Source organism: Myotis davidii, unplaced genomic scaffold (genome assembly GCF_000327345.1).
Source record: "Myotis davidii unplaced genomic scaffold, ASM32734v1 scaffold668, whole genome shotgun sequence".
In the NCBI taxonomy this organism is placed as follows: domain Eukaryota; kingdom Metazoa; phylum Chordata; class Mammalia; order Chiroptera; family Vespertilionidae; genus Myotis; species Myotis davidii.
Genome location: NW_006299394.1, coordinates 453,128 through 464,764, shown reverse-complemented (window position 1 = coordinate 464,764; position 11,637 = coordinate 453,128). Strand labels below are relative to the sequence as shown.

At 55.4% G+C, this 11,637-nt stretch overlaps 1 protein-coding gene across 3 annotated transcripts in view; it reads right to left on the bottom strand.

The window, feature by feature from the left end:
• The window catches only part of RXRG (retinoid X receptor gamma), a 36,113-nt gene that overhangs the window by 13,922 nt on the left and 10,554 nt on the right, over window positions 1-11,637 (bottom strand). The window contains exon 2 of one of the 3 annotated variants that reach the window (XM_006774986.2): window positions 5,385-5,632. In XM_006774986.2, the coding sequence (XP_006775049.1) occupies window positions 5,385-5,632 (248 nt within the window). Of the gene's footprint in view, window positions 1-1,290; window positions 1,369-3,669; window positions 3,982-5,384; window positions 5,633-11,637 lie in introns of those variants that run through there. The other 2 variants (XM_015571301.1, XM_015571300.1) reach the window with 2 other exon arrangements.

The following is an 11,637-nucleotide window of genomic DNA, read 5'->3' as shown; positions in this document are numbered from 1 at the left end:
ATAAACTCAGAGCCCAAGGGAAGTGCCTTCCCTTCACCCGCTTGCACATCACTCAGCCCCTGGTCACCGAGCGCAGGAGGTGGCAGAGGTGCAGTGAGGAGGCCGGGACACAGCTGCTGCCCTTGCTCTGGACCAAAGTTGCCGGGACCGAAATTGCTGGGAAGTTTTTTAATTGATGTACATGAGCCCTGGCTGATGCTCAGCTGGTTCGAGCATCATGGATCCGCAAGGGCGCAGGCGCGATCGCTGGTCAGCACACGTGCAAGAATCAACAATGAATGCAGCAGTGAGTGCTACAACAAATTGCTGTTCCTCTCTCTCTCTCTCCTCCCCCCCGCTTCCCCACCCCAGCTCCTTCCCTTCCTCTCTTTATACAGGTATCTCCACCGTATGCCCAGTTTGGTTTGCTGTAACACAGGAAGCCCTGCATGTACCCTGGGAGCATGGACATAATCTGACGCCTGGACCCCCCCAGAGTTTGGAGCCAGTGAGTCCGCGGCCCTCAGCACGGCCTTGTGCTAAGTTGACCGGGGAAAGGGGTGCGGCCAGGACTGCGCGTCGCCATGCAGCAGGGATGGCGTCCCTGCGGAGCCTCCGGCCCAATGCCTCCACGCTGCCCGTGTGGCATGCAGGACTCAGAGAAGGCCCTGGTCGTCTTTGACTCGGTTCCCTGGTCTGTACACTGAGCACGGGAGCACCTCACAGAGCTGCGGGCGGGCCGGTGGGATAACGGTGTGAAGTGCCGACCTTGGTGCCCGGCACACTGTCACTCCAGGGAAACCTGGTCAGTCCAGACAGGAACTCCGAGTGTTTGTCAGGAGCCCGCATTCCACGACGTGCTAGGAGCGGGGCCGTGCAGTGAGGCCACATGTGCCCAGGGGCTGGGGATTCCATTTCTTAGCTGGGGGGATGTCAGGAAACTATCTGAGGTTGTCAGGATCCTGGGTTGCGATCATTCTGGACATGAGACCCACTGCGGTGCGCACTGATTTTTAAGAAACGGGAGGCTTCCTATCAGTGTGAATCCTGGGCAACATCCTGTGCCTCGAGAAACAGACAGGAGCACTTAGGTCCACCCTTGAAACGGGAGCATTTTAGGTCAGATGACCCCAAAAAGAGCCCTCTAGCTGATGAGGGCCCTGTCCCCTAGTCCTCAGATGAGTGAAAAGGTCAAGGGCATGAGGAGGCCCCCACCTGGGCTCAGGAGCCCATCACCGGCCTTCCCTCCTGCCCAGCCCCCCAGGCCAGGTGCACCCCTGCGGCCTGCAGAGATCACGAAGCAGCACTTACTGGTGTTGCTGCCATCAGTGCCACCGTCTCTGGGAAGCTTGCTCAACGCTAATTAAGTATTTAATCTTCACAACAACCCCATGGGGTCTTCCTACTCTCAGATGAGGAAATGGAGCCTTAACATGTTTTATTGATTTATTCTTTCAGAAATCCTGTGGGGGCACAAGAAGAAAGACACACAGGCACTGCCTCAAGGACCTAACCACCAATGAGATGAAAAGTCAGGGTAGTTTAAGAAGAAAGATCACAAGCAATTGAGATCAGGGAAGACTTCCTGGAGGAGGCGGCATCTGAGCTGGGACTGGACAGCCTTCACCAATGGGCAGGGTTAGGGTGCTCCGGTGATGAGCAGAAGGCTGTGAGCACCAAGGCCTGTGCCCGGTGGATGGATGGGGATGCAGGGGGGCGGATGTGTCAGAGCCCGGGCTTGACTGCCTGGCTCAGGGGGGCGGATTGAGGTCGGGAGGCCATGAGGAGCCACTGGAGGTTCTGAGCAGAGGAACAATGTCCTCCACCTCGGGCAGCAACACGGGGAAAAGCCTGGAGACACACCATCTGTCACACCTGCCCAGGTGCCTTCCAGACCCAGCAGGTGGAAGGAACGGCTCCTGGACCCTGGGGCCCCCAGCCCTGGCAGCTGCCTGCCCGCCTCCCTGGCAGGAGCCCCTCTCCTCCCCTCCTGAGTCTGGTGGTGGGAAGGGGTGGCTGGGACTGGGGGGTGGCTGCTCCCTTCTCCGACAGCCTGTCTTGCTTGGAGTTTGTTTGCCCTGAGCAGGGGAGATGAGATCGAAGGCCGCCGCCTCCTTGCATTGGGAGCAGCCCTGCTGAAGGGAGCACCTGGGGTAGGGGAGCAGCCCCAGGCTCTGGCTGCTCCCTGAGCAGGAAAGAAACCCCCTGGATCGCCGAGGAGCACGGGGCCCACATTTCTGAGCTGCTTTCAGTCCAAATGACCCCCTGAAGGCAGGTGTGTGGCCGGCGGCTGCAGGAAGCTTTCCCTTCCTAGTGGCGCCCAGTTCACCTGGTGAGGGTCATGGCCATGAAGACCGAGGCCCTCCCCGGGGAGGGAGAAGCCCTGCAGCCAGACCCACCACTCCCTCACCGTGCCCTGCTGCACGACGGTGCCAGGTCACGACCCAGAGGCTCCGGCTCCCAGTCACACACAGGCAGAGGGGCTCAGACGCGGAGGGTGTGGGTGGCAGGTGAGCGGGAGGGAGGTAGACTGAGAAGGGGTCGCACCCTGGCCGGGGTTCAGCCAGACCTGTTTTTATTTGACATGAATATTAGGCTTTCAGACAGGATTTCACTAGAAAAGACGTTATGGCCTAAATTTCCTTTCATCAAGAGGCAAGAGGGTCTTTAAGATCTGCTCTTGCTCCAATGCCTGCATTTGTTACAAGGATGCAAACATCTGCCAGGGGAGGGACAGCACCGATCCCCACCTGGGCAGGAACAGATGCAGACGGGACCCAGTTAGGCGACAGGGCCAGGAGGGGTCAGAGAGAGTGTGCCGAGGACACGCAGGCCTGTGCCAAGTCCTGGACGCACACATCACACTTACAATGTGCAGCACGCACACTCACACTCACACTCACACTCACACTACTCTCTCACACATAAACACTCACACACACTCACACAGTGACACACACTCACATTCATATTCACACACACGTTCACACACACACACTCACACTCTCATGTACATTCACACACTCACTCAATCTCACACACACACAGATACTCACACAGACTCACATACACACTCAAACACACACGCACTGATACACATGCACACTCACACTCACACGCATGTCCAGGAAAATGTGGCCTAGACCATTTTGTCTGGAAGCTGCATACACACCTGCCCAATCCACACTTGGTGTTTTTAGAAATTGCTCATTCCCTTAGCTACTTCTCACCAGGGCAGGGCACGGCCTTAGACATTTCCGAATCTCCAGAGCCAAGTGCAGCGAGCACTTGCTGAAATGAGCTTCTCTAGACCCTTCCAGCAACAGAGGATACCTGAGTCAGTGAGCACCGGGTTCAGAATATAGCGCTTAGGAATAATAGTAATAACTCTGGTTGCCATGAGCATTGTAAGCACCTAAGCAGTGATTTTTCAAATCCTTATCTCCTTGGATGTTCATAAAAGTCACTGTCGGGTAATCAGGACGTGTTACCAGACAATAGAGGACAAGTGGTGAGACCATGGGTGGCACAGCCCCGGCCCCATAAACCAGTCCAGTTCCCTTCACTGCTCCAGGCTGAAGACCCAACAAGAACAAGGAGAGGCTCAAACCCCGAGTAGCAGAGCCGGGGCCGGGGCCTGCCTGCTGCCCCACAGGCTGCTCCCCGGCCCCTCGCCCCAACCGCACTTACCCCGACCCATCAGGGCAGGCGCATGCTCCCGGGCAAGCCCCCTCTCAGCCGCTCAGCCAGGATGCTCGGGGACGGCTGCCCGATGGTTCAGAGCCGCCTACGCCGAGGGCACTTGCTGTCCCATGTCCTCTAACGAACTGGGCCAAGTGTCGTGCCGTGGGTCCCGGAGCCCCAGCCCACAGGCTGGTGCCTGGGCCACAGGCTCCGCAGCGCCTGGCAAGCTGCACGGAGCTCCCAGGCCAAGCGTGGCCTTGGCTTCTGCACGCAGCCCAGTTGGCCAGGAGCAGGCCTTCAGCTGACCTTGCAACCCCAATCCCTCTGTACAGACATTCGGTCCAAGAGCAGCAGCGCACGCGCACTCGGCCGTGACGCAGGCCTGTGGGCCAGCTTTGGCTCCGTGGCCGGAGTGTGGCGACTACAGCAGCGTCGGGGGACGGTGCTCGCCGCTCCCCACCCCCAGCCCGTCTCCGTCTGTCACCTCGCCTGTCCGTTTCTTCATGCCGATCAGGCTGCTGGCGAGGCTACGTCCTGCGCTGGCTGCAGCCGCCACGGCAGGGAAGACCTTGGCCGCGTGATTCAGAGCGCACCCCCGGGCCCCGGGACCCGGACCGACCGAGCAGCTGCACACGGAGGACCCCATAAACAGGCTTTGGGAGGAACGAGCTCCCTTTGCAAAGTTTTGCTTAGTCCCAGAGCCTACACGTACTTTTCTGTCTCTAACCTACTGGCTTTGCCTATTTCCCTGGAATCACTGACATGAAAGAAAATACATCAACAAACCTCCCAAAGGTCTCCCATTCTGAAGGGGATGCCACGCTCTCTGTGGGGAGAGCGTGGCATCCATACAGCCCATCCCACCGCCGTCTGGTCCCCGCTCCTCTGAGCCTCCCACACCCTCCTGGCCCCCCTGACTGGGAGGCCACAGGGCCTTTTCTATCGTCCTTTTGATGCCACCCCATACCACTGGCAGCACGTCCAACACTGCCTTGCCTGTGCGATGGGCACGGCCCCCCGAGACCCTCAGGGGCACTGATGCGCTCCTAGGTCTTCATATCCTTCACCCTGTTTCTTTGTAGAATCTCCCCCTGAAACAGCACATCCCGCCTCCCGAGGCAGCCACGGGAGCTTCAGAGGCTGTGTGTCTTAGTGAAGCTGCCGTGAGCAGAGAACTCCCTGTGCTCCTGGTTTTGTCTGGACGTTGCCACTCCTGTGAGATGCCACAGGAGAGGTGCCCAGGTGCCTTTAGTCTGGGACCCGAGGGGCAGACACAGACCCAATCTCAGCCTAGCCTGGCTCACCTGCCACCTGAGCGGAAGCATCTGAACTGACATAGAAACCTGAGAGTGAGAAAAAAATGTGTGTGATTTTCCAAACATGATACATTGGGGATTGGTTGTTATGCAGCATCATTACATAAGAGCTGACCACTACAAGCTGCCTTCTCAGCATGACATTGCTGGAAGGAAGTGAAAGGCATCAGGTCACCCTTTGGGGGCCTCAGAACAGCAAGGCGGGGTCCCCCCCACACACGCACAGCCCCTCTCCTGAGAAGAATGAACCAGACTCCCGGGCCATGCGGTGTCCTCCACCCTCTGGGGCTGCCCTGCCTGAGGACACACTTCACGAAGGCCCTTCCGCCAGCACACAGTAGGCACCTGCTCGGTGCTGGCTCTGCTCCAGGAGCACCTGTGGGAGATGGTGGGGAGCTCACTTACCTGAGAGCTGGGCGGAGCGACCAGGTTGATTCCTGGAGGGGCTGCCAGCGCTCCTGAGGGCGGGCCCATGGCAGATGTGATGACGCGATATGGAGAACCCAGTGCATTGAGCGGGGTCCCCACCGCACTCAGAGTCCGTGGAGCACTCACAGGAGTGTCTGTGTAGCTGGGGTGGCTGTCCATGGGTTTCCCTGTGGACAAGGCTGCCGATGGGCTCAGGGACGTGGAGCCAGAGTGGCCGGGGGAGCCTGTGGGAGGAGAGCACAGGTGAGGAGGCTGGGGAGCACACAGTGCTGGGGGCCAGCCCCCAGGTTTGTTTCCTGCGCCCTTCCCTTCCTCCAGCCACACCTGACGCCTGTGGACCAACGTGCTCGCAGCCACACCAGCTGGTAGAACACACGCAAGCGAAGAGCAGAGGGAGAGGCAGCTGTACTGACGTTTCTCTGTCCCCACCTGCATTCCACCTTCAACTGCGTCAGATCAACCAGGGCCACAGGGCACAGCCCACAAGTCCCCAGGTCTGGGCAGCTGTGGCCTGGGCCGGCCAGCCAGGGAAGGTGAGTCCACACCCACCCGGGGGTGGTGGAAAGAGCATCCCCTGCACTGTGAGAGCATGCGTCGGGAGACCTTCACGCCCTCGCTCTGGTAGTGATGAGCTTCCATTAAGGTGCCAGGTGCTGGGGATTCAGAGCCCAAAAGAACATAATCCTTCCCCACCCCGCCTCCGGCAACCACCAGCCTGCTCTCTGCACCAGCCTGAGTGCAGTTTTTGTTTTGTTTTGTTTTGTTTTGCGGTAGAATCCACAGATACTAGTAAGTGAGATGTTGTACCTGTCTTTCTCTGACTTATTTCACTTAGTACAATACCCTCAAGGTCCATTCATGTTGTCACAAATGGATGTGGTCTAGTAATATTTTATGGTCTAGTAATAGTTCACTGTGTGTCTGCACCACATCTTTATCCATCCTTCCGCCCATGGACACCCAAGCTGCTGGGAGTACCGCCGCAGTGAGCACGGTGCAGGTGTCTTCTCAAGTTAGCATTTCCACGTGGAACTCTTTAAACACCTCGCTTCATTAAGGCCTCGCTGTGGAGAGAATGGCCCCTCCCACACCTGAGAAAGTTCTGAGCTTCTAGTCCAAGCATGTCAGACCCAAAGGCTAGCATGGGCCAAATAAGCAAAAAAAAAACAAAGCTTCCGTTTTCATAGAAACGTAGGTTTATTTTGATAGAGACATGCTGAATACGAAGGGCTGAAATAAATGAGTCATCGTTAACATAAAATAATAGAACATTTTAATAAAAATTAATATGTATTCTTGAACATTAACTTACCAGACACTGAATAACTGCACAAATAAACGTAGTGCAAATAAACCTACTTTTCTTGTTCTCTGAAAGCGAAATATTTCCTGTTGGGCACACCAAGCAAGTCAGTACAAGACTAACGACATGACCATCAGCTGCTAAAATATTCACTGCTGGTATTAGTGGAGAGAAATGGTGCGCCTGCGCTTAAGGCACGTCAGGGAAATGAATGCAACATGATTATAGTGACCAGTCATTAGCTGTGGAGAGCGGCTACAGTGTTTGGACAGGTTCAAGCCTCGGACTAATGAGAGGGCACAGTCCCCTCATGGCAAAGCCACGTGCAAGTCCCAGCTTGGAGGGCAAAGCCCTCCCCGCCCAATTACAGCCAAAGGCTATAGTTGTAAGCTTGACCTTACAGTCCGAACCTGTGGTCCGAGGTGGCTAAGGGAGGTAGGCTGTGGGAGGAAAATTTTAAAAAAATTTTATTAAAACGTTTTTTACATACCGTTATATTAACTGGGCCGCAAAAATATTTGTTGTGGGCCACATGCGGCCCATGGGCCACGAGTTTGACATGCTTGCTGTAGTCATTCTATCTGGAAAGTTTCGGTCTGTTAGGGACAATTGTCTCATAATCAGGTGAATTCCAACCACTATGTTCCATGTCCCACAGCTGAAGAGTTTATTAAAACGTTTTTTACATACCGTTATATTAACTGGGCCGCAAAAATATTTGTTGTGGGCCACATGCGGCCCATGGGCCACGAGTTTGACATGCTTGCTGTAGTCATTCTATCTGGAAAGTTTCGGTCTGTTAGGGACAATTGTCTCATAATCAGGTGAATTCCAACCACTATGTTCCATGTCCCACAGCTGAAGAGGACCCCCAGGCTGTGAATGCTCAGAGGGGCACGGGGCTTCAAACAAACAGGTCAGACACATACTATGTGGCCTGAACAGCATCTGGCAGTCTCCACACGTAACGCATTTATCCCGTGAGGGTCATTTCAGCTTTCCCTGGATGAAAAAACAGGCCTGTCTCATCCCCACACCGCTCCCAGTTCCAGGGCGACCCGCCCCCCTTTGCTGCCAAGTGAGTTCTTAGTCACCCTTCAAAGTCTAATGCAAGAATCACCTCCCCTGGAAAATCCCCGGGTTTGATGCTTTTTTTCTGTTGTCTAGGAACAGTCTATTTCTGTCTCTTCCATTAAATTGAGGAGGGAGGAGTGTCCAATTCTGTTTGCCCACCTCCAGCACAGTGCCAGGCACTGCCCGGGTGGCAAGTGGCAGAGCCCAGATTGAAACCGTCAGCCTAAAGCCCAGCTCTCCTGCCTGGGCTGCCAAGGACTCAGAGGAGGTCTGAAGCATCCTCACAGCGCCCGGCACAAGCTGACCAATTTGGAAGTGATCTCGAGCTGAAAGTCCATCTGGACGGGGCAGAGGGCGGGGCGGAGGGCAGCACGCAGGAGCCCAACATCCTTCCACACGGCGATGACCGGAAGAACCATTTTAGACTCTTCTGGGGCCCTGGGAGGCTGACCTTGAAAGAGGCCAGTGGCTGCCTGGCAGGCCCTGAGGCAACACCTACCTTGATGGGCGAGAGCTATGAACTCCGCTGTCCCGTCCCCCACAGCCACAGCTCTCCACGCACACGAGGGGCCTGCAGCCCCCTCTCCTCTGTGCCCCTGGACCTGAGATGGCGCCGGTCCCCTCTGCTTCCCGGGGACGCCCATGGGGACATGAGACCCTGAGCTCAGGATGGACAGATGAGTGACCTCTGCTCACCAACCTGAGTCCCCAGGTGCAGAGCCTGCACCACCAGTGGGAGGGGATGCTATGGGAGGCCTGTGCTGGGGTGAAGGCAGGCTTGTAAAAGCTTTAATTGTTTCATATTTATTTTTAGCATTTCCCTGCTTATATCAAGTAACTGGGCTTCCATTTTCACACTGAATTATCTTCCAAAAAATAGCTATTTAAGTTTAAAAGCAAAACAGTAAATTGACCTAAGAAAAAGTTACACTCAACATACAAGGACACTCAATATGTAGAATATCATGAAATTAGTCTGCAAAGGCATGACATTTAAGAAACATCGACAGCACAAATATATATATACTAGAGGCCTGGTGCACGAAATTCTTGATGGGGTCTAAGCGGGCAGTCAGACATCCCTCTGGCAGCCCAGAACCCCAAGGGGTCCTTAGCACTGCCGCCACCCCGCTGCACTGGCCAGCCATGAGCCAGCTTCTGGCTGAGTGGCGCTCCCCCTGTGGAAGTGCCCTGACCAGCAGGGGGCAGCTTCTGCATTGAGGATCTGCCCCCTGGTGGTCAGTGCACATCATAGTGACCAGTCATTCCTGGTCATTCTGCTGTTATGGTCAATTTGCATATTGCCCTTTTACTATGTAGGATAATAATAAACTGTCATGACTACTCGTGGGGAGTGGAGAATGAAACGATGAGTTCGGTTACTTTTGCAGCAGCTTTAAAAATGTGGCTTTATTTCTGCGGAGTCCGTGGCCCGTTCATCACCACATTTTCTAAAACTAAAGTTCAAAAGGACAAGGACATCTTACACAAATGCGTGTGGTTATTTGCTCCTTGGTGACTCAGCCACTCTTAGAAGCGAATAGCTTTGCTTTTAGAAAAGGTAGAAAGCAGTGACTTTGATGACAAACGTGTCTCAGTGGACACTCCATCCATTGCCAGGAACGGACAAGAGCACTTACCTGTCCATGACATGTTCACCAGCCTCTCATGCTCACCCCTTCTCTTTGCAGCCACACGAGAACCACAGCCAGTACCTGGAGCACTGTGTTGGCCAGGAACCTGGTTTCTGGCCCAAAGTCAAAGTTTACTCTGTGCCTCTCTCTGGCCCTGCAGCTGGCCTGTGAGGCTCTGTGCCCCCTCAGCCCCAGCCCCGCACCCTCTGCATCCTGCATCTGCACCACACAGCCCTGACCTCACCCAGTGATGCTTTCTACAAAACAAGCCTGTCTGCGGGAAAGGGCTGGTGTGCTCTCAAGACATCCGCTTCCCTTCGACCCTCCTCTTACCCTCCGGCCTCCTCTCCCTCCCAGCAAGGACCCTGCCAGCCCAGTTTCATGAGCACGAGGCCAGTACTGGCATCTACACGAAGCAAGTGCGGGCGGCGGTCCCGAATGGTCTGGGCCTGGACCCAGAGCCCAGTCATCTGCTGGACCTTGTCAGACCTGCAGGCTCCCAAGTGTCACGGGAACCAGAGCCGCTCGGACCCTGTGAGCGCATGGGTCCCCCAGGCACTCGGCCTCCGGCCCCCTGTGGCAGCTGTAGTGACTCACTATACCGTCAGGGCTGTGGGGCAGAGCTGTGTGGCCTGAACGCCATCGTAGGTTATGTGCCTAAAGGATTCAGCCCAAGCCAGGCCCATCAAAAACGCTCCACACCGGCGGCCGTCACCATACACTGGTCAGCACGCCTGTGCCTGTGACATTGCATTTTCTGAATGGGTTAGTAAACAGTCATCGTTCGGGGCCAGACTGCCCCTCCATCATCCTAGCTCCCCCACCCCGACCCCCGGGGGGCCCTCATAACCCAAGCTGGGCCCAGAGTTCCTCCCTGCTGACCACATTCTGAATGCCTGATGCCCTGTGTGGCTGCCACACAATTTCATTCCACCCCTTGCTGCTAACAGCTACCACTGTGGGGCCTGGAACATGGCAGACTATCCAAAAAGATTGGGTGACTCATCAACGAATGAGGTCATTTTTGTTAATTAACATATGTAACCATATATAGAGTTCATCAACAGAAAGTATTGGCATAAGAAATCTGTCTCTGATGTTTATCAAAACCTCTGAACCTTCACAATGAGGAATTGTGTGGGTGTTGAAGGGGCTCACTGAGAAAGAGAAGCTGGGTACTTAGAACTACAGAGTCTGACCAAGGTGAGGAAGTTGCTTAGCAACCTCAGCCTCAGCCAATCAAAGCCAAATGTCACCCATGGGTCTTTCTGATTGGAGCAAATGGCCTGGCATTCCCACCCCTTTGCTATTGTGCAGGTCAGAGAGTTTGCTGTCCTGTTAGCAATGCTACTCAGGAGGGAAACTTGTCATGAGTTACTGATAATGGTTAAGAGGACCCCCCCCATGGGTGATGGGGCGGGGGGGCGAGGGGGGCAGAGTCAACGCTCGCTGCTTCTGAGTCAGCAGCTGCATGGGAGCCAGGGAGCACGCAGGCCCCGTGGACCACCCTCACAGGCACAGCCACACACTCAGGCCGCCCTTTCCCCAGTGTGGGGTGTGGAGCATAAGCCTGAGGCCCACAGAGCGGCCTGCTCCTCCTGCCCTGGGGACGCTCACAGACAGGCGGCCCCCCAGGTCACTGTGCTGTCACCTCCTCCACCCAGTGAGTCACGGCAACAGCGGGTAATACCGGAGCAGACACCGCTCTAAACACTTCACATATATCGACGCATTTCGTGCTGCACACGTGAGGCCGGGCTCTGCTTGATCCTGAACAAAGGCAACACTGGGGACCGAGGAAGTAAGTGGCTTGCTCACGGGAGGGGAGGTGCTGGCAAACGGCGAGGCGGGTCTGACCCTGGGAACAGCGGGTGCGGGTGCGCGGTCCGCTCCCACTGCGGGTGCTGACTGTCCGAGCAGCCTGGCAGCACTTACCCAGTCACCTTTATCAACGTCTGTAAAGACATTTCTCCCAAGGATCTGAAAGCTGCACAAAGAACGTTGAATGTGCCCTAACCGGTTGGCTCAGTGGATAGAGCGTCAGCCTGTGGACTCAAGGGTCACAGGTTCAATTCTGGTCAAGAGCACAACCCCAGTAAGGAGTGTGCAGGAGGCAGCTGATCGATGTTTCTCTCTCATCGATGTTTCCAACTCTCTATCCCTCTCCCTTCCTCTCTGTAAAATAACAATAAAATATATTTTTTTTTAAAAAAAAAGA